At 40.1% G+C, this 26,515-nt stretch overlaps 1 protein-coding gene and 1 long non-coding RNA gene across 3 annotated transcripts in view; one reads left to right on the top strand and one right to left on the bottom strand.

Moving 5' to 3' along the window:
* Positions 1-2,766: 2,766 nt before the first annotated feature.
* On the bottom strand, positions 2,767-19,573 carry LOC122476095. Its single transcript, XR_006295388.1, has 3 exons — positions 19,367-19,573; positions 3,640-3,704; positions 2,767-3,482 (listed from the first exon to the last, which is right to left on the bottom strand). It is a non-coding gene; the product is annotated as an uncharacterized LOC122476095 (long non-coding RNA).
* Positions 19,574-19,681: 108 nt separating this feature from the next.
* CENPF (centromere protein F) overlaps positions 19,682-26,515 on the top strand; it is a 62,097-nt gene continuing 55,263 nt past the window's right edge. For both annotated transcript variants that reach the window (XM_043568972.1, XM_043568971.1), the window contains exons 1-3: positions 19,682-19,830; positions 22,291-22,493; positions 23,531-23,727. In XM_043568972.1, the coding sequence (XP_043424907.1) occupies positions 22,332-22,493; positions 23,531-23,727 (359 nt within the window). In that variant the 5' untranslated portion in view covers positions 19,682-19,830; positions 22,291-22,331. The remainder of the gene's footprint in view (positions 19,831-22,290; positions 22,494-23,530; positions 23,728-26,515) is intronic.

The following is a 26,515-nucleotide window of genomic DNA, read 5'->3' as shown; positions in this document are numbered from 1 at the left end:
GTGCATTTCAATTATCTCTGCTCACCCTTGCTGGTTGACCGCACTCAATTTCCTTTAGGCTTCCCTAGGTAGAGAAGTCTAGACTCATGAGAAAGAATTACTTCTCTTTCATGGGAGCTCTATTCCCTGTATCTACCTCTATTATTTTAAAGCGAGACTTAAAAAACTTAATGAGGCCTAAGTAGAACAACATTTTTACTTTTCATTTGTTATCAAAAGCCTTGAAGACATTTTTGTCAATAGAGAAAGGGTTTTCCCTAGTGTCTTTGGACCATATTTCTAAAAAGCTTCTCCGTGTCACTTCTCTGCCTGTGGTCCCCAGAGTGTAAGTAACATAATACACCCTCTATGTACTACTTTCTTCCTCAGTTTCTCCTGCCCTTGTTGTAGAAATAGCTTTCATTCTTCAAGACTGCTTTTAAGTTCTAATGTCAGAGAACTTCTGCAAAAACCAGATATGGGCTTGATGTGCAGTGGATTGAGAAGGTGAAATAACATAATGCCCACATGCCATAGCAGTGAAAATTCAATTATGTTCTATCTCCATGGGTATAGTAAACAATGATGCACCAGGCAGAGAGATCATAAAGTTAATTCTTTTTTAAAGGAAAAGAAAGAGCATAGCTGGGGAAGAAAAGAGAAGGGTTTTTGTCTCTGGTTGACCAGCTAGCTCAAAGATACTACCAGAAATAGTGAAAACTGCAGCCACTTGATGATGGCTTACAAGAAAGAAAATATCATTGGTTTGAGGTCCTTTGTTTTGGTCCTTTTTCAGGACCTGGAGTGGGCCTGCAAGTAGGTAAAGTCTGGATTAAAGAGAAGTGAGGAGAGAGAATTCCAGTCAGAATCTGACAGGGCACAATGGTCAGAATGAGCACAGTGATGGTGGTGGTGGGGAGAGGGGTGGGCACTGAGGAAAGTCGTCTGCCTAAGGGAAGGGCTGCCTCACAGGAGAAGGATGTAAGCCTCTTCTTTGAGGAAGAAGGGTCAGGGACATTCTTGGTGTGACTGAGTAGTGGCCTGTGCTGGTTCTGTCTGGCAGAAAGCCTCCATTAAGAGCTTCTGAACTGCCAAGGAAATTAGTCCCCAATTCAGCCTAGTTAAAATTCAACCTCCTCCTCCAATCCCACTCCTTCAAGATCCTGTCTTTTGGCCATGAGACCTTTAAAATTGCTGGAATAATGGGGCAGAGAAGAAAAGGTTAACCGTTTTCCGTAAGCAATTAATTTGGGCATGCTATTTGAATAACTAGTATTCTAGTATTCTCTTAATTTGTTTTCCACTTGAAATTCAAAGCAGATTCATAACTACTCCATACAAGGACAAGATCTAGAGTTTTCTGTCACCTCTATAGATGAATTATGTAATTACACACACACACACACACACACACACACACACACACACACACACACATTTCCAGAGTTACAACTTATTCCCTCATTCAGTTTCGGTAGGTTCTGACCTGGTGCCCTTCACCTTTTAAATGGTGAAGGCAGTAGAGGAAATCTTAGCATTTGACTTTCAGCTCATCATAAACATACAGCTGTATATATATACAAGTTGTGTAAGAAAGCACACAATTACCATACCACTTGAAATAAAAATTGGCCATTTCCTTCAGGAAAAAAAAAATGTTGGCCTAGGAATCTTGTATTGTTCTCCTCCTTCTCCTTCCTCTTTTTTTCCTCTTAATTCTTGAAACCTAACAAGAAGATCCCAGGGAATGCATATAGTTTGCAAGTTTGGTTCCTGGTTATTCCAAAATACTCCTTTTTGGGATATACACGGATGTCTGGATCTTTATTGGATATGGTCTTTGCCCAGATGCCTAGCTCAGTCTGTTTTCTTGCTATTTTCTTCAAGTGAAATCCAAATCTCTAGGAGGAGCTTAAAAAAAATAATAGCACCTGGTCTGGCACTCAGAATCTTAAGGGCTGAAAGCCAGAGCAGATTCTCCAACTATAAGAATCAAACCATTCATCGTCTGCCCTTCAGGTCTGCCAGCCAAGAGGGAACAGGAAGCTTGCTGTGAGTCCAAGACTGTGGAATGCAAAACCCCAAGCAGTTACTTGCTGTGGTTTTAAGCTTTGTCCTGGAAGTTAAGAACAATGTGAACGCTCTTCTAAATAACATTCTAGCCAATAAATACCCACCTAGCACCTAAAGTCTTTGAACCTACTCTAGTATGCACTCTTTACACGATATTTCAACACCATATTAGTCTTTAAGGAAAATTTAATATGGGTACTTGTGTACCAAGTGCCCAGATTGCCTGCATGATTAGGTTTCTATTTAAGACTGAGCAGATCAAATACCCTCCCTAAAAATCCTTAGTAGGCATTTTAATGCTTTTTGGAAACCTCAGCTAGCTATTGGACAAACTTTCTCACGGGTCACCCTTGATTTATAGTTCACAGATTTGTATGGGGTGAGGGGCAGTTTGAAAAGGATCTGAGTTTGCCATGTTTAACATGTATGTGCATTTAGACTGTATGCTTGCTGGCAGTCCAATTTAATAGCTCATTTCCAAATCCTTTCTTGGAAAAGGAATGTCGATTACATAATCATGAAAAACAAACCTGTTGCCATCCAGCATGAGCTAACATGTTACAGTACTTTATGGCCGAAGGTTATTAAGCCAGCACCCAGTTTCTTGCACCAAGGGGAACACTGGGAAAGTGAAGGCCTGCCAGTTTTGTTAAAGGAATGCCACTTAGTGGTAACGACATAGGCAATTCACCTTTCTTGTTAGAGCACGCTGCCCAGGGACTTTGGGTTGATTAAATAAGTGTTCCTTGACCGCTGATTAGGACTGTGTGATCATTAGCAACTGAGAAGCCTATTAAAGCAATTCTTTAGATTAGCTGGTCTCAGTAGGAAGACCACCTTGGGTGTTCCTAGTCCTCAAGATTCCCATCAAATGCATCTTCTGCTGTGCGGCCTTCCCTGACACCTACACTTCTGGCCAAGAGAAGTAATGAGCCCTGATCTGGCGTGGCCGTCCACAAGCATACAGTGTCTGTTAAATTCAACCAAAGAATTTTGGTGTTCTGGGTTTTTTAATGTTTTCATTCCTGTGGGCTTGGGGATAAAAGCCTCTGACTTAATTTTAATGTGTATTTCCTGGCTTAAGAGCCATACTGCAGGTAACCCTCCGATTCAAATACCTTATAAGCTTACTTTGAGGTGGAAACATCACCTTCATTGTTCCGGTAGAAATCGCAGATGATTAGGTGACAACCAAGGCAGAACAGGAAGCAGCCGTCCTTTGAATACCGCATGGCATGTCGCTGAGAGCTTTACACGGATGATCTCACTTCGTTCTCGTAACCACCCTAGTAGGTGGATAAGGGTGAAGAGACTAGTTTGCCCAGTGCCTCTCGGCCAGTAGTGGTGGTGCCGGGTAGGAGGCTGCTTTGGTCGAACACGTACTCCCCCGCCCTGGGCTGTATCTCCTGGTTATCACACGGCACAGGCACCTAGAGGACGAGGAACATACCTCTTAGTTGCTGTAGTCAGCAGATCACCTTTATACGCCTGGAATGTGTAGTCTATCAAATCCGACTTCTGCATGAAATAATACCTTTCCTCCTGGGAATCAAAGAGCCCCATGCAAACCTGAAAAGTGCTGGTTACCTGTGTTTTTTTAAACAGTCAAGTGTTCTTGTTTTCTGGTTCGAAGACCTCAGAAGTGAATTCTCCTGGAAGGGAAAATATAAGGGTAACTTTAATGTTTTTTAAAGTTTATTTAGGGGCGCCTGGGTGGCTCAGTTGGTTAAGTGTCCATCTTCAGCCCAGCTCATGATCTTGGGGTTCTTGAGTTCGAGCCCCACATCATCGGGCTCTGCTGACAGCTCACAGCCTGGAGCCTGCTTCGGATTCTGTGTCTCCCTCTTTCTCAGCCCCTTCTCTGCTCAAGCTCTAGCGCGCTCTCTCTCTCTCTCTCTCTCTCTCTCTCTCTCTCTCTCAAAAATAAATAAACATTAAAAAAAATTAAGCTTATGTATTTTTGAGAGAGTGAGTTGGGGAGGCGCGGAGAGAGAGGAAGAGAGAGTCCCAGGCAGTCTCCTTGTTGTTGGCACGGAGCCCTATGCAGGGCTTGAACCCACGAATTGTGAGATCATGACCTGAGCTGAAACCAAGAGTAGGACACTTAACCGACTAAGCCACCCAGGAGACCCAATGTGAGTAATTTTAGATATGCTTTCTCTCTCAAGTATCTGACTAGCTGATACTAGCCAAGAGGGAAAAGTTAGGTTCCCTCAGTGGCTACTCCTCCGACTTCCAGGAGGCAAAGGAGACAGGAACAGTTTTACTCAACTTATTTGTGGTTCATTTGCTCTCTGCCTCTTCCAGTGAGCTTTTAGATGAGGAAAAACAAAGTGGTTATTCTCTCCCCTCCTCTCCTGATGTCTTTCTTTCACCAGGTAGCTGGGAGGGTACAGTTTGATAAATTTGCACTATTCGAATAGGGGCCCTCGGATCTCTCATTCACAAATTCTACATATTATTATTTATTGAAAACTTACTATGCACCCAGCAATGAAGTGGGCAGTAAGGGTTCAAGACTCAGCTTCTTTGGTGGATACCTAGGGAACTGGATTCTGGTAAAGTCCAGCAGGCCTCAGATGCTGTTCAAATATTGCATTAACTCTCAAAAGCAGTAGTGGTTTTAGGGTTGTGAGGTGCGGAGACAGTTAGGAATTAGGAAGGGTTAGCAGTGTGGAGAAGTCAGGGCTCCCCTGGGGAGAAAGTGAAAGGAAGGGAATCATCATAAGATATTTGTCTAGGGTTTTTCTGGTTGGAGAAGGGAGGACTGGAATATAAGGGGGCCACGGAAGTTGCTGGCTATTTATTCTGTGATATACAGAGGTACAGCGTACCTTTTCTGAAACCATGGCTCAGAGGCTCAGTATTTATGATGTCCCTTCTCTCCATGCCAACCAGGCCCCATCTAAACACACTAGGAGCCGAATTCATGTCATAGTTGTAGGGAGACCCCACCCTCCCCCCACAAGGTAGGCTTGTCTGAGACTGTCACGTGTTAGCACTGAAAGTCCCATGTCTCTGCGACCCCTTCCTCCAGGGCATTTGGTCACATTGGTCCTCCTAACTGCTTCCTTGAAATTCAGCAAGCTGAACTTACGCAAACTTCATATGTATGTAGGGTAATATTTTGCTGAGAGTCAAGTAAGACAGTTTTAAAATGTTATATTCTCAGTTATTTTTTTTCAATGCCTATACCTTAAAATAAAAACAAAAGAGCCTCCATCCAAATCCATTTAAAAATACTCCAGAACTATTCTCACCAATTTAGGGCACAAATGATGTAACTATTTCTCCAATATGGACTTCAAATAGAGTGACTATACAATTTAGCTGCCAAATTAAGACATTTTTGAGAATAAAAGGGGGACTAAAATGATTTAAAAAGTATAACTTTTAGCATATTTATTTACTGTGGCGCCTGGGTGGCTAGGTCGGTTAAGCATTCGACTCTTGATTTTGGCTCGGGTCATGATCTCACAGTTCGTGAGTTCGAACCCCACACCCGAGTTCCCTGCTTGGGACTCTCTCTCTCTCTCCCTCTCTCTCTGCCTCTCCCCTGCTCTTGCTCTCTTGCTCTCTCAAAATAAATAAATATACTTAAAAAAAATCTATTTACCAACAAATTGGCTTTTTTATGTTGTTGGATCTATAAAACAGTTTTAGTAAAAGCCATTTTCAAAAAAAGAATTGTTTCTTAAAAACCTATATATTCACGTATATTAAAATAAAAAGGTTTGGGGGCGCCTGGGTGGCGCAGTCGGTTGAGCATCCGACTTCAGCCAGGTCACGATCTCGCGGTCCGGGAGTTCGAGCCCCGCGTCAGGCTCTGGGCTGATGGCTCAGAGCCTGGAGCCTGTTTCCGATTCTGTGTCTCCCTCTCTCTCTGCCCCTCCCCCGTTCATGCTCTGTCTCTCTCTGTCCCAAAAATAAAATAAAAAACGTTGAAAAAAAAATTAAAAAAAAAAAGGTTTGAAACATTTATGTTGATTATCTGAATATTAAAAATAGTCTAAGTGGAATAATTGTTGTTGGTATATATTCATATACTTTATCCATTTTCTTGCTTTATCATTTGATTGTACTCTGTTATTGAGATATTTCTGAAGAATGTATTTTTTCACTGTGGTCTTACTATATATGTATTTTTAAAATAAATCTGTCACACCCCCTATCAGTTGATTCCTCTCTGTAGTCCACAGTGTTTTCAACTGAAAAATTACTCTTCAGGTGGCAAGGCTCATAGTAAGCTCAGAATAAATTCTCCTAAGTAGAGGAAATTCTCAATTCTATCCTTTTTATTTTGAAATGTGTAAGTATTTCAGTCAATGTATTTTCACACATGATTTCTGTTTGCTTCTTTTCAGAGTAGATTTCTTTAACAAATACTTTTGTTAGGCAAAACTTGTCATAAGTTGTCTCTATTTATACTTAAAAATATTTTGTATAATGTAGATGCTTCAAAATTGTTAGCTTTTAGGATTCCATGCCATTCTAGGACAGAATATATATTTATGAAATAAATCAAGGAACTCCACTAAAAAATTATTCCACAAGTTTGTATATTCCAAGGTGCAGTTGTAGAATTTCAAAATTAGATTTTATAAATTGATTAAGCCCTCATTGTTTAATTTATTCAATTCTTTCCTTGCTTTTATAGGATAAAGTTCAACATCTCGTTGTTTCCAAATTTTGTTTTTAATAACTACCATTCTCTCAATGCTTCATGGAACATTTCTGCTCCATAAACATCTTATTTAGCAAGAAATTTATTGACAAAAGATAGAATGTATGCAGAATTTGTATTAATATGGTCCTCACAAAACAAATAATTTTATCTTCAAAGTTCAACTTTTTAATTGAATTCGCAGTAGTATTTATAATATGGCCAGATGAACTTTTTCACTTTGGTTCCATGAGTTTCATGAAAAAAATTGAACACTTACTGAAATTGATCAATTTGTAATTTGAAGCATCTGTTGAAACATAAAAAAAGGGGTCATTTAGCTGTCCACAGCTAAATTCTTCCATTAATGAAACTAAAGACATCAACAGTTGTTGCTTCCTATTTCATACAGGTCCAAGAAAATCTTAAAATAATGTCTAAGGTTTGAAGTAAATCCTGGAGCCTCTACAGCATATTTATTTTTTCCAGTTTTTCTTACTACAGGTCTGCTGGTGGATAGTAAATTGGCAAATATTTTAGGTACATTATATATTCGTCATCAACGTCACTGAGAAATGAAAATTCTGTACTTAATTTTTTCGCTAAGCCCACGTTTGTTTTGTTTCTTGAGTTCATGGCTGCTGAGAGGGTTCATTGCAAAATCTTTAAAAAGCATTACCAAACAATAACGTAAATAAAAGTAAATAAATACTTGTAGATTTCCATTGTCTAGTAAATGGCAAAACCATTTTAGCAGGATTGTTCATACCACTTGTATAAGTGCTTTGGCAGGCATGCTGAACCCCCACTTCCCACATACATTTCACATTCACCAAATTTCTCATTTCTCACATTTCACAGTGATCCCACCCACTGGCCTAACGACTTCATCATCTCCCAGGCACCACCAGGGACCAAGGCACGACTGATTCATACACCAGATGGCCACCAGGGGCAGCAGCAACAAACACTTCTCCCAATCCCAGGACCAGAAATTGTCCAATGCCACCTGGATGCAACCACTCTTTATCAGCCAGCATCCTGATAAAGGGGTCGAGTCGGTTAACTGTGTCAAGAAAGTTTTCAAAAAAGTGAGAGGAGTTATCATTGATAGTTCAGATTTAAGCTCTTGTTACCTGTTGAACCCTGTTTATTGCCCATGTACCTCACACACTACTAGAGAAGACCATGGTAGAATATGGAAGTACAAAGTGATCTACCAAACCCATCCTGGCTTATTCTAATACCACAAGAAATAATAATATCTTGTTAAAAACAACAACCATAACAACAACTCTGGGACACATGTTAAATCAGGGAGAGGCCAGGAAGTATATTCACTTTGTCTATTGACCACAGGAGTGCTTCATAAAATGACTTTCTGTACTCCCTCTTCAACCTATGAAATCAGAACTAGATATAGCCTCAACATTTGCATTTTTGAAAGGCTTTCCGTGATATTCTTAGGGACACTAAAGATTTATTCCTGGTTTGGAAAATTCCTTCACCTCTTATTTCAAGGTGTCAAACCTGCTGTTTACAGAGATCAGGAGTATCACACACTTTACTCCATGGTTTACCTAACACCTGGATCAAAACTGTTATTGAAAGTGAGCTAGAGACAAATTGAACTTAAATTCAGTCACGTGATGATAAATACTGTCATCTCCTTTGGCAAACTTGCAAGCTGTGAGATTTATTTTTGGCTGTATCTTTTTTTTTTTTTTTTTTTTTTTTTGCAACTTGGACCTGTGATAACAGACACATTCTTTCTTTTGAGGATCAGGTTTCCAACCAAAGAATAAAAAATATACTGAACATTGATTTTTTTTATGTTTACTTATTTTTGAAAGAGAGACAGACAAAGTGGGAGTGGGGGAGGGGCCAAGAGAGAAGGAGACACAGAATCTGAAGCAGCTCCAGGCTCTGAGCTGTCAGTACAGAACCCGACGTGGGGCTTGAACCCACAAACCAGGAGATCATGACCTGAGCCAAAGTCAGACGCTTAACCAACTGAGCCACCCAGGTACCCCAGTGAACGTTAATTTTAATAGTTTGGAAGAAATAGGTACCAGGTAAGCATTTTTAAAAAATGAAATACTACTGAAAAATTTTAAATCTGTAAATTATTTCACTTCATTCATTATAATTTCTATTGCAAGAGTCCTGAGAATGTGTTTCTAATTTCTATAAGGGAATTGATTCCAGCATGATGAGGTTCTATTTGTTTAGAAGATTTTCTGTATTTGCGTACTTTTTTTGCCAGTAACTTCTATGAATTTTTAGAACTATCTTGATCTCACGGTCTTCAGTTACAAAATGAGGATTTTAGTCTAGTGGATGTCCAATCTTCATTCTAGTTTCTTAAATTCATCTTTCACATCTATTTTGAATGTTTGGAATTTCTTATGTACATGTATTCTATATTATTTTATTAATAAGTATGGGCCATTATTTTTCAGTTATTTTCCTCTACTTTAAAGAAGCAAATGTTAGCTTAAAAAGGGAGTAAACAAGAACATTAGATAGATGGAGGGAATGGACTGAGGGAGATAGAAAAGCAAATGTAGAGTCAGGATATATGGGACAGTAGTTATTTTTAAAGATTTTCTAAGGTATAGGGAATCACCTAGTGGTGGAAACAGAAAATGCTTTTTGAAAGTTTAGGATTTGGTTTCCTGTGCTTTAATTCAGTTCAGATCACTGAATAGTGTCCATATGGTTTGTAATCAATGTATTTAAAATACAGCAAGATGTTGAATATTTATTTTCTGTAATCGACTTTTAAAATCATACTAATATGTCGAATATGTAATATTATCCTCAAGCCTTTCTTTCCTAGAGGGATCAAAAATCCCCTAATACTAAGTTTGAAAATTAATTCTTGTCCCAAAGAATGTGTTAAATTCATGGTTCTGTAGTCAGAAGAAGTCTAGATATGCACAAAACAAGCATGAAAGCATGACCCTTATCTACCAGAAATGCGTGGTCTAATCAGAACCAGGCAAATCTATTACGATTACACTTTTAATTTCACAGATGAGGTAGCTGACATTCCATCTACTTTACAGAGGCTTTTGAAACATCTGAGAAACCAAGATGGATTTTTCACTTGTCAAAAATAATCATATGTATATGACGCCTTCCACTTACTTTGGGTTTTCCTCAGATAAAGACTCAGACGGAAGTAGTTTTGGGAGGTGATAATTCCAGGAATCAAAGTGGGGGGACAGGAAGAGTGAGACATGGAAAGAGGAAGAGTCAGGGGAAGGGTGTTATTTCCCAATAACGTCAGCAGGTGCCAAGGGCTTGATTCTTCTGTGATCTCTCAGAATTGCACATGTGAAAGATGGAATGTTGAGCCATGTATTCTCTGGCTCCTGACCACATTCATTAGGATTGTCCCTGGAAACTATAATTATCCCTATATTTCTAGGCTGTGCTTGTGTGGTAGGTTAGCAGGCTCCCTTAGCTCCAGAGAAATCCCTGGATCAGAGAAGTGGAGTAACCCATGGCTTGCACTTGTGGTGGAAAGAGTCTGAGCCCACACAGAAACGTCTACTAGAGTGGTGGCTAAAATCACAGGTGGGCCAAGGGGATATCCCAGAAATACTTTCTGTGACCACACCTTATCCTGCTCAGACCCGCTTGTCCCCAAATTAAGTTAATTCTGTCATTGTATCTTCAAAGTGCTGGCCACAATCTCTAAAGACTTTGCACAGAAAAATTTGTGGATCAGGCTATGGTGGTTCCTGCTACTATAGCTGGTCCCAAGGCCATGACTGATATTCATCAACTTTCTGCTCTACCATCCATTCTAGGTTTCTCCATCCTAGGCCAGCATCAGCTGATCTAATTTATTTGCCTGGTGGGGGGATTCCAGAACTTCATCTCAGAGTGGTCAGGCCTTGGGTTGTCTTGCCCTCCTTGGACTGTGGTGGCTGCAATTACTTGTTCACTCTTATCACCAGACATAAAGACACATAGGAGTATCCCCAGTGATTCCTCTGAGTTTCAGACATATTATTCCTTCCCCTTTTTTGTAACAGCAAGCCTAGTTTCTCATGGTAATGTGGGTTGATTAACCTCACCAGTATTATAAGTCCTTTCTTTGCCTGCTGGTCCAATTGTGTTAATAACATAAACAAAAACAAAAAACCAACCAGCCAACCAACCAAACAAACAAAACAAAGATCAGTTGTAGCTTCAGGGTTTGTGGGACCCTTTTGTGTTATAGGAGTAGTAAACCCCACTTCCCACTTTACCCAGTAGAGCCCAAAGTAGAAGGGGAGGCACACATGGGTTATTGGGAATGATAGTGAGAAGGGCTAATTTGTGTTCCTTTCCTTGGAATCTGGACCTGGGTATTCTAGCTGTTGAAGACACAACTTGCTTTATCGGCTCAGTACAGATAGTGCATTACGGAGGATGTTTCCCTAACTCTACAGGATGCTATGCCTAAACTAGCACCTTAATAGGCCGCTCCAATGTGGTATCTCGATTCGTTTCATAGTACCAAAAACCAAGTGGCTTCAAACAATAGACATTTATTGTCTCGCAGCTCTGGAGCTAGAATCTGAGATGACAGTGTTGGCATGAGTGGCTCCTTCTGAGGGCTGTGAGGGAGAATCTGCTCTATGCCCTTCTCCTGGCTTCCAGTAGTTGGCCAGCACTCCTTGGTGTCCCTCGGCTTGTAGCAACTCCATCCTTTTCTTGGCATTCTCCCCATGTCTCTGTATCTGTGTCCAAATATCTCCTGTTTATAAGGACATTGTCCTACTGGATTAGGACTCACCCTAACGACCTCATGTTAACTGATTACATCTGAAATAACCCTCTTTTCAATCGAGGTCACATGCTGAGGTGTTAGGGATTAGGACTTTTGCATGTGAAATTATGGGGGCACTATTCAACCCATAACAGTAGCAGACCAGCTACTTCCAGGAAATAGGCAGGATATGGTAGTACGAGCAATCCTATGGTCACATACACATTTCTCAGTAGGTCCCCTGGTTGAAAGCAATTTTATGTAAGATTCCATGGCTGGTAGAGGCTCTGTAAAAAGAAAAGATAAACCCACCTCTGGAGTAGGTATTGATTCCTGCAGAGTGGAAACGGGGGAGATCTAGTGCAAAACTGACTTGCCACCCAGAAGCTGGTTGTTTCTGTATCTATGCTGGAAAGATATCTAGAAAATCTGCAAATATTTAATAAACAGTATGTTTCTAGGGGCACTTGGGTGCTCAGTTGATTTGACCATCCGACTTCGGCTCAGGTCATGCATGATCTCATGGTTCATGAGTTCGAGCCCCACATTGGGTTCTGTGCTGACAGCTTAGAGCCTGGAGCCTGCTTCAGATCCTGTGTCTCCCTTTCTTTCTGTGCCCTTCCCTCGCTCATGCTCTGTGTCTCACTGTCTCTCAAAAATAAATAAAGGTTAAAAAAAATACTTGAGCTGAATGAAAATGAAAAGTCAACAAATAAAATTGCTGTCACCAAGTAAAGTTAATATAAACTTGAAACGCTTATGTTAGCAATAGAATAAAGATCTAAAATCAGTTATCTAAACTTCCACTTTAAGGAGCTAATAAAAAAATTAAACTTTAAGTATAAAGATGAGAGTAGAAATCAATGAAATTGAAAATGGAAAAATATTAGAGAAAAAAATCAATAAAATCAAAAGCTTGTTCTTTGAAAAGATCAATAACGTTAATAAAATTCAAGCTGGATTGATGAGAGACAGGGTGGAGGAAAGAACACAAATTATTAGCATCAGAAATGAAAGGGAGGAGTGCCTGGGTGGCTCAGTCCGCTAAGCGTCTGACTTCGGCTCAGGTCATGATCTCATGGTTCATGGGTTCGAGCCCCGTGTTGGGCTCTGTGCTGAAGGCTCTGAGCCTGGAGCCTGCTTCAGATTCTGTGTCTTCCTCTGTCTCTGCTCATCCCCCACTCATGCTCTGTCTCTCTTTCAAAATAAATAAACATTAAAAAAAAAAAGAAAGGGAAAAGATAATTCATCTGATAAGGCCACTAAAAGGATAGTAATAGAAGATTTTGAAAAACTATGTTCCAATAATTTTGGCAACGTAGATGAAGTAGAAACATTGCTTGAAAGACACAAACTACTGAAACTGAATAAAGTAGAAATAGACCACTTTAATGACCTCTTTTCAATTAAAAATTTTAATTCCTAATAAAAAACCTGCACAGAGAAAACTCCAAGCCTCAGCATTAAAGAATAAATGATACCAATTCTATGTAAACTCTTCCTGAAAGACATAAGGACGAAATGCTTCTCAACTAATTTTATGAGGCCAGATTTAACCTGACACCAAAACCAGGCCAGTTTTAACCATACTTAATGATACAACAAGATGGAAAACTATGACCCAATATCTCTCCTATACATAGTTGCAGAAATCTTCAAGAAATATTAGCAAGTCAAATTCATCAACATATAAAAAAAGGATAATATACCACACCAAGTGGCATACATAACAGTAATTCAAGGTTGTTAACAGTTGAAGATCAAACAGTGCAATCCCCATGATACCCGAATAAAGGAGAACTACCATGTGATCTTCTCAATAAGTTCAGCAAAAGAGTTTGATAAAATCTAATAACCTAACACCATGATAAAAATGGTCAACAAACTGAAGCAGAAAGAAACTTCCTTAAGCTGATAAAGGGCATCTATAAAAATTTATAGCTATCATCATACTTCGTGATGAAAGACTGAATGTTTTTCCCTAAGATCAGAAAGACAAAAAAGATGTCCACTCTCATTATACTATTCAACATTATACTTGAGGTCCTAACCAATGAAATAAGGAAGGGAAGAAAAATAAGTAGAAAACATATAGATTGGAAACAAGGAAGTAAAACCATGTTGAGTTGCAGATAACCTGTAGAATATAGTAATCTACAAAACAGCTACTAGAACTATTAAGAGATGTTATGAGGTGAATTGCACCCCGCCCCCCCCCCCCCCAATTTACATGTTGAAATCCTAATTCCTAGCACATCAGAATGTGACTTTACTTGGATACAGGGTCTTTACAGAGTTAAAATGAGGTCATCAGGTTGGGCCCTGTTACGGACTGAATGTTTGTGTCCTAGCTGACTAATATAAGACAGGTTAGCAAGTTTGCAAGATACAAAGTCATTTTACAAAAATAAATTGATTTCTTTATACAAGCAACAAAATACGAGAAACCAAAAATTTTTAAAGTCTGCTTACAAAAGCATGCAGAAAAGGAAATGCTTGTGGATGAATATAACAACATATGTATGTACCCTGAAAATTATAAAACACTGCTAAGAGAAGTGTTATTTAGAAGACCGAAATAATTGAAGACATATACCGTGTTAATGAACCAGAAGATACAATATTCTTAGATCCTTCAAATTGATCTACAGATTCAATGCAATCCCAATCAAAATTCCAGGAGGCTTTTGGAAAAGTCAGGATTCTTATTCTAAAATGTTTATGGAAAATAAAGGTCCTAGACAATTTAAAAAGGTCCTAAAACAATTTAAAAAGATCATAGTTAGAGAGCTTATAGTACTTAATTTAACGACTTAATTATAAATCTACAGTAATCAAAACAGTATGATACAGTTGTAAAGATAGACAAGACAGGTCAGTAGAACAGTATAAGGAGGCAGAAATAATGTCCCTGTTTGTGTGTTCATTTAATTTTCAATAAAGACACTAAGGTAATAATAGAAAAAGGATATGGTATTAGAACAACTGGATCACTATATGGCAAAATGTAAACTTTGACCTTTGTATCATGCCATACAAAAAATAAAACTCAAAATGGATCAGAGACTTGCATGTAAAAACTCAAATTATAAAATTTCCAGAAGAAAATATAGGACCGTCTTTGAAAATTTGAGATACGTATAATTTTCTCAGATCCAACTCAAAAAATCATGACCCATGAAAGAGAAGATTGAATTGACTCTATCAAAATCAAATTTCTGCTTTTTGAAAGACATCAAACACATTTGGAGCAAATGTTTGCAAACCGTGTATCTGACAAAGACTTTGTGTTCAGAATATATGACATATCATAGGGAGAAGACCAGCAACTCAATAAAAATATAGGCAAAATATTTTAAGAGATACTTCACAAAAGAAGACATACAGCTAGCTAATAGGTACATCAAAAGATGGTCAACATATTAGTCATCAGACAAATGCAAATTAAATCCACTGTGAGCTAACATACACACTGAGCAGAATGGCATAAATTAATGACTACCAGTACCAGGTACTGGTGAGGATGTGCATCAGATCGAACCTTCATACACTGTAAAACATACAAGCACTTTGGGAAAGATTTTGGGCATTTCTTAAAAAGTTAAGCATTCACTTACTATTTGATGCAGTAATTTCACTCACATTACAAGAGAAATGAAAACCCACGTTCATGCACAAAGCTCATACGCAAAAATATAGAAGCTTTATTCATAATTCCAAATAGGAAACAACACAAATGTCAATCAATAGGATAACCTGATTGCATATCCATGCAAGGAAATATTATTAAGAAGTTCAAAACAATAAATGAGGAGGAGTCTCAAAAATATTATGCTGAGCCAAAAAAGCCAGACACAAAAGAGTAATGGAATTACATAATGTAATTCCAGTTATATGAAGCTCTAAAAAAAACCCCACAAATTTAATGTATAGTGATGGAAAACAGATCAGTGGCTGGAGTGTATCTTGGACTTTTGGGGGGTAGATAATTGGAAAGGGTCACAAGGAAACCTTCTGGTGTGAAGGATTATTTAAATGTTGATTTTGATGTTGCCTACAAAGGTGCATGTATTCTTCAAAATCCATTGCACGATACACCTAAAATGAGTGTATTTTATGTGAACTACATCTCAGTAAAAATTTGAAAATAAGATATAGATTTTCAAAACAGATAAAAACAAAATAAAATCATGTGCTGCTTCCAAGAGAAGCATCTAAAGCATGTAGACACAGAATTGTTGCAAATAAGAAGGTGGAAGAATAGGGGCGCCTGGGTGACTCAGTTGGTTAAGCGTCCAACTCTTGATTTTGGCTCAGGTCATGATCTTGAGGTTGTGAGATTGAGGCTCCACCCAGTGTGGAGCTTGTATAAGATTCTCTTTCTCCCTCTCTCTCTGCCCCACCCCTGCTCGCTCTCTCTCTCTCTCTCTCTCTCTCTCTCTCTCAAAAATAAAAAATAACAACCAAACCAAACCAAAATAACAACCACCAGCACCAGCATCACCACCGATATTGTTCCTGCCTCATAGAACTTATATTGTAGTGAGGGAGGCAATCTCAAGATCAGATACATACCTGTAAAACTAAAATGTCTTAAGTCTCCCTATAGCTGAAACATCATTATGACATAATAAAAAACAAATTGCTGCTTAAAATAATAGGTTATATTGTCTTCAGGATTCAGAGAGCTTTTATTTAGAGAAAGAACTTTTATGGTTGTTGGTTTGTTTTTTTTTTTTTGAGGGGTGGGGAATAATTGATTAAAAGGAGGATGACAACTTATTTAATCGAACCTGAAAAGGAAATGGAATGTTATGAGAGAGATGTGATGCTTGCTGGAGGGAATGTAGCTTGAGAAAGTATTTATTAAAGGGAAATATTTGAGCAGTGTTAAGTGCTATGAGGAAGATTCAGGAAAGTAGGAGCAGTGGATGATTCCAGTTTACAAGGGCATAATTGAGAGTCAAGTTTCTGAAATGCAAGGGGCTCCAAACACAGAGTGGTCATTCAGCCTTTGAATCAGAAATATGCTTCCTGTGGTTGTAGCAGGAAAAACGGAGAGAGAAATGGTTGTTGACTTGGGCAAGGTTGTAGATGTCAGTGACAGGCAGTTGAAGGTGTTCCTGTCAGATGTCTTTCATTTTCTGTGAACCGGGAGATAAGGTCATCTTCTGAGAGCCAGAGTGGAGATGGTAGTTGGAGGAGATTAGAGAAATTCTGGACTTGGGACAAAGGGTTGTCCCAGTTAGAGGTCATACATTTTTTTTTTCATTTTTTTTTCAACATTTATTTATTTTTGGGACAGAGAGAGACAGAGCATGAACGGGGGAGGGGCAGAGAGAGAGGGAGACACAGAATCGGAAACAGGCTCCAGGCTCTGAGCCATCAGCCCAGAGCCTGACGTGGGGCTCGAACTCCCGGACCCTGAGATCGTGACCTGGCTGAAGTCGGACGCTTAACCGACTGCGCCACCCAGGTGCCCCTAGAGGTCATACATTTAAAGTGGTTCCTATCTGCACAATCCTAGGATTTTTCTCCAGCCCCATTCTGTAGCAATAGGGCTCTTAGGAAGGGTCTGGACAGGTGCATGCATATAAGTTTGGGGAGACAAAGAGAACAAGGGGTAAGAGAGTGGATACTAGTAAAAGGAGTAGTTTAAGTGATGGACCCTGCAATCTAAGCTGGAGAGGAAAAGATAGACTCAAGAGCACTGATTGATTGGCAGAAAGTAGAGATGGTGGATGAATAAATTAGTCCAGAGAGTAGACTGGCTCAGTGAGGGAGCAGCTTTAAAAAGAGAAGTGAGGGACTAATTTCACTTAGCATAATACCCTCCAGTTCCATCCACATAGTTGCAAATGGCAAGATTTCATTCTTTTTGATTGCCGAGTAATACTCCAGTGTGTGTGTGTGTGTACATTTTCTTTATCCATTTATCCATCAGTGGACATTTGGGCTCTTTCCATACTTTGGCTATTGTTGATAGTGCTGCTATAAACATGGGGGTGCATTATGCTAAGTGAAATTAGTCAGAGAGAGACAAAAATCATATGACTTCACACATATGAGGACTTTAAGAGACAAAATAGATGAACATAAGGGAAGGGAAACAAAAATAATATAAAAACAGGGAGGCAGACAAAACAGAAGAGACTCATAAATATGGAGAACAAACTGAGGGTAACTGGAGACATTGTGGGAGGGGGGATGGGCTAAATGGGTAAGGTGCACTAAGGAATCTACTCCTGAAATCATTGTTGCACTATATGCTAACTAATTTGGATGTAAATTTTTAAAAATTAAAAATAAAATTAAATAGAAAAAAAAGAAAAGTGAGGGAGTTGAAAATAACTCTCATAAGACATCTACGTTTGGTTGGATGGGATTCACCCCCTTAAAAAATGGGGAAAAATAGCAGGGGAAGGAAACCATAATTGAAATCACAGAATAGTCTCCATCACATGGTGCCTCTGTTCAAGAAGTCAATGTATTTCTTTACTGATTATTACAGATGAATGCAGTACAAGGTTTGGCTATACAGTGACCACCCAATAGTTATCTACTAAGTAATAAATAAATAGTAAATGTCATCCTTGAAAATCCTCTATTACATGTCTTTCTGGTTCCTTAGGTAGCTAATAGTTGAATAATTACCCAGGGAAGCAATGGAATTGTGATTGGTGCTGGAATCAGAATTGGGTTCAAATCCCAGAACAACCAGATGCTAGACTGATCATGGCAGCGTCTAGTAAAAGTTCTCCTCACCTACCGGCTCCCTCCCTTTGTGGGGAGATTCAAGGATAGTGGAGAACAAGGTCTTGGTCCAGATGGTGGTTTTACATCCCAAGATGGTCTTAATTTTTATGTGCAAAGTTACTGGGAAGTTAAGAGATACAAAAATGAATTAAAACAGATTTTACTCCACAGGAATTTTCGAGACTGATAGGGGAGACAGACATAAATATAATGTATACACCAATTTCTAAGAAAGACATAGAAAATCGTTATTTTTTTTTATGTTGGTTTATTTTTGAGAAAGCGAGAGAGCGCTAGAGGGAGAATTCGAGTGGGGGAGAGGCAGAGAAAAAGGGACAGAGAAAATTCCAAGCAGGCTCTGCACTGCCCCACATGAGACTCGAATTCAAAAACCATGAAATCATGATTTGAGCTGAAATCAAGAGTGGGATGCTTAACCAACTGGGCCACCCAGGGGCCCATGGAAATAGTTATTTCTAAGAGCTGGGTGAAAATAGGGAGTTTTTATGAAGGAAGTGGCATTTGAACTGGGTACTGAAAGATGAGCAGAAAAGGTAAAGGGCCATCTAAAACGCAGTAACCATAGGGGCGCTTGGGTGGCGCAGTCGGTTGAGTGTCCGACTTCAGCCAGGTCACGATCTCGGGGTCTGGGAGTTCGAGCCCCACCTCAGGCTCTAGGCTGAGGAGGCCAACAGCATCAGAGATCCATTAATTTAACAATTCATTCTTTTGCTCCTGTCTTTAGAATCTTATTTTTTGTTGACTAGGGAAATAAAACAAGTACACAAACATACACAAAACTAGTGGGCTTCATATAAAGGAGAGATAACATCTACTTTTGGAGATTCTTCTGGCTGCAATGTCCTCCCCTGAATCCAGCTAACAAGCGTTCAGAATCACCTCTTTAGAATACGATCAACGGGACAACAGCAGTTAAGAGTGACATCCTGTATACTCTAGATTCAATTTCAAATTAGGGAGCTTCTCTGTGCCTCAATTACCTTTTAAATAAAATGGAAACACTCTCCTCAAAGAATTGTTAAGAATGACACTGGACGAAGAATGCATGGCAGGCATAGTACCTCATATCTATGTCCTAAATTACATACTTAAAAATAAGTAGATACCTAGTGCGCAGCATTAAGAATGTTCGCCAGCCCGCACAATTCCGCCGGCTGTAGGTGATAGACCACACTCTCCTAATCAGCCGGGCCGGTTCCTACTTTCTTGAGGAAATAGCGGTTCCAAAAGGCCTTCAGACTCTGCAAGAGCACGTGGGCTCCGCCTCCCCACAACAACAAAAAAACACTGTAACTCCGGTGCCGGCAGGTCGGGTGGTGGGGACTTGATTTTTAAATCCGTCCGAAAGAACCAATCAGAGCGACCGTCCGAGTGCGCGGAAGCCGATTGGTTTGTAGCTACTTACGGCAACCAATAGGCGTGGAAGTAAGTTCCGTCGGTCCCGGAAGGGGGCGAATCGAAAACGGGTGGCGACCGCGGGCAGTTTGAATTGGAACCTGGGCTGAAATCCGCGGAGGCTGCGCCGGAACTCGACTCTCCCACGGGTCGTCTTTCTCTCCCCGCCAGCAAGGTGAGTGTCCTGCGTGGGTCGTGGCTTCGGCTGCAGGCCTGGGGTAGCAGCTGACTTTCTGTCCGAGGACCCGCGATCCCGCAGGCATCCGCGCTCCCTGGCCCAGGGGATGTAGCGGTCCACCCCCTCCCACCTGACGGGACCGGAGGATCAGCCTGGCCGGGGTGAGGTTTTTAGGGCCGCTTTGCTCCTGGGAAAGCTGTGCTCGCACCACTGTCCGCAGACCCAGCTCGCTCAGGAGCTCGCACTCTGGGGGGATCGGTTTCCTCGTGATAAATGAATTATAACGTAAATGAATTGGGGACCAGCAGGTATTTTCCTCGCAGCCGTCTACGTCCCCAGCCAGTGGCTTCTTGGGTTTTCATCTGCCCGGTGGGTTGGTGTGCCTGCTGCCTCTTGCGAGAGCATTTCTCCTGCCTTCCACTTTTATTTGGGCACGCTTGGGTGCCTGGCTCTGTTATGTTATGAGGACCCAGAAATAAAAGACCTGAGTCCTATCCTTGAGCCTGGTCTAGAGGATCAGGCTGAGTTTTAACTCTTAGGCCTAGCCGTTGCTCTGTAGGCGGGGACTCCGCTTTCTTGTTGGAGCTGGGAGATTCTGATAAAGGGAAAGCGTGAAAATGGGCCTACAGTGCGTGTTTTGATTCGGGCATAAAGAGTGCCTTACACATATTTAAGATAGAGCATTTTCTGCAAAATCCTCCTTACAGGAACCTTGACATCTAGGGCTTTTCTTCAACTACCCACCCTCCTTTACACCTGTTGCTTCTTACATCTTAATCTGGAGATTTACAATTTTTGGTCATTTGCCCAGGGCTTGGGTAATGATTGTTGGTGATTGATGCCCTCATCTGTCAAAGTATGCTGTAATCAAAAGTAGCTTGGGTCTGATGATTGTTTTAACCGCTTCTTTATAGCAGTATCTTAGATTTGGAAATGGAAAAGGATTCAACTTGCCAGTTTTCCTTCTGTTTATTTTCCTCATCTCCATCATCTTTCTAAATTGCTCCTTTTAATATTTTGTTGGTGATGGCATCTGATGTAATGAGTTCAGTGGCTAGCATAACTGTTTAGGACAGTTATCATTGTGTGCCTCTGGGGTATTGTACTCCCATCCCCGAATGAGCAAGCTAGATTGAACTGAAGGAGAAGCCTATTGTGGCAGTGTAAATTGTCCTTTGTTGGTGGAGAGGCATGAGATTTCTTCCAGCAGTTTTTGGGCAAATAGGAGTGGAGTTTAAGATGCTGCGTTCAAAGAATTGAGATCTGCAAAAAGAAAAAAAAAAAAAGCTGGCGGAGAAAACACAGCTTTCCAAGAACTTTGCTTCTGTTTTTTTAATTTTTTTGAATGTCTTTTTTTTTTAATCATTCCTAGTTCTTTTACCAACTGTTTATTAGTTGTTCTGATAAAAAGTTTCATGGGTGAAGTCAATTGAAGCAAGACACTACAATGTTTGTGGATTTCATTTAGTAAAAGAGATTCTCACCTTGTTGCCCAAATAACTGGAAAATGAATGCTTTTCTTTCATTTAAGTTCTAGAGGCAAACGAATAAAGAACAATTACCATACTTTTCTTCCAGATGATTTAAATATCCTAAGATGTGGCCGAGAAGGAGGTAGGCCACTTCTCTCTTGGTACCACAGGCTGAAATATACAAATGAAGTGTTTTTGACAATAAATATAATAGCTAGCAGGTGTAGAACACTCATCAGGAAATATAGTACTGTTGTAAGCCTTTGGGAAGTCACCACCATTATTATCCATATTTTACCAATGAAGAAACCAAGGCACAGAGCAGTTAAATAACATGCCCAAGGTCACACACAGCTGAGCTGGGATTTGAATCACTGAGTCTATATACTGGTTTCCTCATCAAGGTCTCTCTGGAGCGTGTCTTTACTGCATTGTGCAATGACTCTAGCACTAATACGACACTCGCTCTTTGTTCATTCATGCATTAGCTCAACACATAACTGCTTGGAAGGAGAGACAGGGTAGCTGTGTCATGAGAGACTATGACCAGGAGATAGGACCAGGTTATGGATCTCCCCAGGGAAGGCTTCCCAGATGTGGCAATGATGTGAAGAGGGAAAGAAGAGCATTTGCAAAATAACTTATCATGAGTTTTATTTGTTTATAGGATCTATTTCACCTGAGACCTCATAGCAAAATACTCATGTTTTGTGTAATAAAAACAAATGGAGTGGCAGAAAGAAGGTAGCTCAGAAATGAAATCTGAGAAATAGGAAAAACAAAGCCAGGGAAACTGAACAAGCATCTTCTGTACTTCACCATCAGTTATTGGTGGTCACCTTTCAGAGGATGGAGAAGATAGATGTTATACTTCCTTATCTTTTGAAATGCGAAGTTTTGCAACTCCTCAGAGACTCCCTAGTCTCTGAGACTTGTAAGTTTCCTTTTACTGTATTAAGCCCAACAGTCTGCTTACTCTTTTCAGTTTACTTATAAATGCGAGAATAGTAAAGAAAGGAGAGCAAGATGAGCTGGGCTTTGGAAGAATGGAAAGAGGGCCTGCCTACGAGAGCGCTCCAGAAAATTCAAGAGCTGGAAGGACAGCTGGACAAATTGAAGAAGGAAAGGCAGCAACGGCAGTTTCAGCTTGAGACTCTGGAGGCCGCGCTGCAGAAGCAGAAACAGAAGGTATCAGTGAAACGCTGGTATTTAAACCTTGTCACGTATTTGAGCTTGGTCTGAAATTGCGAGAAAAACGATCATGCTGTCTTCAGGTGGTATTCCGCCCCTCTCCTTTTTTCAGTCATTTGTATTTTAATTGCCTCATTTTCTTCATCCGTCTGTCCTCATTTCTGCTTACCTGCTAAGATTCAGAGCTGCTGAGTTCCATTTTAACTCCGTTTGGGACCGCACATTGGAAATTACTTTTGTACTCTGTACCCACATGGCCAGAATTCTCCAGCTCAGAATTTAGGGGCTAGTATTAGAGCCCTTTGCAGTCCAAATGGATATCACTTTCTGATAGTGGGCTTTTCACTTGGTATTCCCAGTCCTCTTCTCTTCTGGGCTAGAAAATGAAAACTTAGAGGTGCCTGGGTGGCTCAGTCGGTTAAGCATTTCTGTTCAGGTCGCGATCTCACGGTTCATGGGATCGAGCCCCACGTAGGAGTTCGGAGCCTGCTTGGGATTTTCTCTCTCCCTCTCTCTCTGCCCTTCCCTGATGCTCTCTTTCTCTCAAAATAAATAAATAAACTTAAAACAAAATAGAAAATGAAAATTTAAACAGTGCTTCTTCCTTACCTCTGCATGAGCCAACAAGGTAGTGGTATAGTCACTGCTTCTAAAACGTCTTCACTAGTGGGAGAATTTTTACAATAACTGAGTTTAGCAGCCAGACTTTGAAATGAATTGCTAAGGGAGGTTTATAGGGTTTATTTTTGATTTTGTTATCTTGAAAGGACATTAAAGCCTCCCTTTCTAGGAAAGGTACGTGTGTAGCCCTGACCAAAGATAATGTAATCGATGACTTTGTAGAACTTTTCTGTCTATAGGCTACCAAGCGGGGTCATTTAAAATTTCTTTGTTCTTCACGAAGCACTGACATGTGCATTATAGCAACCACATCTCAGAAACATTAGTTGTCAGTGTTGAGCTCAGACTTACAAATAATGCTTGGTAGAGTCACAAAGTAAGAGACCCGTTTCTTTCTGCACAATCTCCATTAGGTTGAGCATGAAAAAACTGAGGGTGCAAACCTAAAAAGGGAGAACCAGAGCTTGATGGAAGTATGTGAGAATCTGGAGAAGACCAAGCAGAAAATTTCTCATGAACTTCAAGTCAAGGAGTCACAAGTGAATTTCCAAGAGGGACAACTGAACTCCAGCAAAAAACAAATAGAAAAACTGGAACAGGAACTGAAAAGGTAATTTTTTTGAATGGTATTTTTATGGATGTCATTTATATGTGTTCGTCAGACGCATTTTTATCTTTTCCTTTAATGATACAATTATGAATTGCAGTTTTTTCCCCCAGTGGAATAAACAATGATTTGAGGAAAAGTAATTCTTCTGTACTTCCTATCGTCACATAGCTTAGTACTATATAAATTCATTAAATGGCTTTTTGCTTATTCATTTCTTTGTTCAGGATATGTTTATTAAGCTGTCTCATGTGCAAGACACTGTGTTTGTTACTGGGTGGTATAATAAATAACGCCAAATCTCTCAACAGTGAGTACTGAAAAGGCGGAGGGGAGTGAAAGCATGGCTAATACTGATGGCTTCTGTTTCCTCTGAGTAGAAAAGCTGTTGCGAGAATAAGAGAGAGAAGTAGGGGGTTTTAGAAGGACCTAGGAACACTCAGGGTCTAGCTGAGATTGGAGTCTAGGAGTTGATAGTGGGACCCATCTATAGAGTTGTACACTTTTTATTTCCCCGTCAGCATCTGCGATGTAAATGCTAAGAATGTGAATGGGAGGTTTGACTTAGGGTTATTTTCAGCCAGGGTCATGGGATAGGAGACAATGGATAATTGAGGCTGCTGTGAAGAGAGTGGTTAAAATCCTGTGCCACGGAATCTAGGCTGGAGAGGGAAGGGAGCAAACTCAAGAAGAGCTTCCTACTGAGATCCCCATCTTCCATCTGAAGCATTACATAACCGATTTGCCAGTTTCAGTGCCATATTTAAGCAATAAAAAATGGCGCTTTTGACTTCTTTACCATTAAAAAGAAATCCTCAAACAACTTGAGACATCAGTCAAAATAAATCTAGTGGGACCTAAATGCTAGCTTATAAATGATACCTTTTCATTTTAATAGTGGAATTTGGTCAAAATAGCAAGGACTAATACAGACTGGAAGCAAAATGGACTTTAGTAGATTGCCCCATTGTTGATTCTGCTAACACACACCCAGAAATTTTTTTAAAAATGTTTTTTTATGGGGCGCCTGGGTGGCGCAGTCGGTTAAGCGTCCGACTTCAGCCAGGTCACGATCTCGCGGTCCGGGAGTTCGAGCCCCGCGTCAGGCTCTGGGCTGATGGCTCAGAGCCTGGAGCCTGTTTCCGATTCTGTGTCTCCCTCTCTCTCTGCCCCTCCCCCTGTCTCTGTCTGTCCCAAAAATAAATAAACGTTGGAAAAAAAATTTTTTAAAAAAATAAAAAATAAAAAAAAAATAAAAATGTTTTTTTATTTGAAATAACTTTTTTTTTAAAGTTTATGTATTTTTGAGAGAGAGAGAGAGAGCCCGAGACAGTGTGCCCGCGGGGGAGGGGCAGAGAGAGAGGGAAACCAAGAATCCCAAGCAGGCTCCACGCTGTCAGGGCAGAGCCTACATGGGGCTCAGTCCCAGGAACCATGAGATCATGACCTGAGCCAAGATCAAGAGCTCAACTGACTAAGCCACCAGGTGCTCTTGAAATAACTTTAGGTTTACAGAAACAGTAGTTAACATCCAATATAACCAAAGCATAATGACCGAACCAGCAATCAACATTGGTTCAATGCTATTAACTAAACTATAGGCCTTATTAGCATTTCACTAGTTTTTCCGGTAATGTCCTTACCAGGATCTGATGCAGGATCCCACATTACATTTAGTTGATGTTGTCTTAGTCTCTTTCTAAGCTGTGACAGTTTCTTGCCTTTTGTGTCCTTGCAGCTGTTGACAGGTTAACTCGTCAGCTCTTTTGTAGAATAGTCCTCAATTTGGGTCTCTCTGTTGTTCTTCTCACTGATTATATCAGGGGTTTCAGCAATGCCATGGTTCATATTTTGTGCTAGATGGTTCTTTTGGACTAGATGTGGAAGGCTGTCCTGGGCACTGTAGTGTCCTTAATAGCATCCCTGGCCTCTACCTACTAGATTCCGGTAGCACCTATCCCATCTGCAAGTTTTGACAATCAGAAATGTCGTTAGGCATTGCTAAATGTCTTTTGGGAGGACAAAATCATTCTGGATTGAGAACCACTGGGTCCGATTGAGGTTATGAATTTTGGGTGAGAATACCACAGAAGTGATGATGTTTCTGTTTCAGCGTATACTATCAGGGTAACATAATGTAACATGACTTTTACTCTGATTACCTGGCTAAGGTATTGTCTGGGTTTCTGGGAACCCAGAATAGTAACTGGGAAGTTACTATTTTCCCCTTTGTAATTAATAAATATCTTGATACCAAGGAATTTGTTTTTCCTAACATAACTGCAATAATCTTAATCCTACCTACCTCTCAAACATATTTTTGAAAGTTCAGACATTTTGCAATGACTCTGATTTGTCTTCCTGTGAAGAGAACTTAGGTGCACAGAAATCTTTTTATAATTTTGTGTCCTATCCATACCTAGAAGTTGCATGTTAGAATGATAAATCGTTTCTATTTCACTGAGTTTTTTGTTTTCTTGTTTGTTGTCTGCTGTACCAACCTCCATGAGAACAGGGACCTTGTCGATCTTATCACTGTGCCCCATGCACCTGGCAGTGGTAGGCCCTCAAATATTTGTCAAATGAATAAATGAATGAAAGATAGGCAGTTGCTTTTGAAAAACAGGTGCTAGAGAAGTCGGAAGTTGATTTCAGAAGGCCAGAATAGTTTTCTCTGTAAGCACATTTTGGCTGCTGGTTTTAGAAATACTGGTTTTCATAATTTAGACAGAAATGTTTATATTTCTAATATTTTAGATAAACATACTTTTGTATACATTTCTCTATTTTA

This window comes from Prionailurus bengalensis, chromosome E4, assembly GCF_016509475.1.
Source record: "Prionailurus bengalensis isolate Pbe53 chromosome E4, Fcat_Pben_1.1_paternal_pri, whole genome shotgun sequence".
Taxonomy (NCBI): Eukaryota; Metazoa; Chordata; class Mammalia; order Carnivora; family Felidae; genus Prionailurus; species Prionailurus bengalensis.
This window is presented reverse-complemented; position numbering and strand designations above follow the sequence as displayed.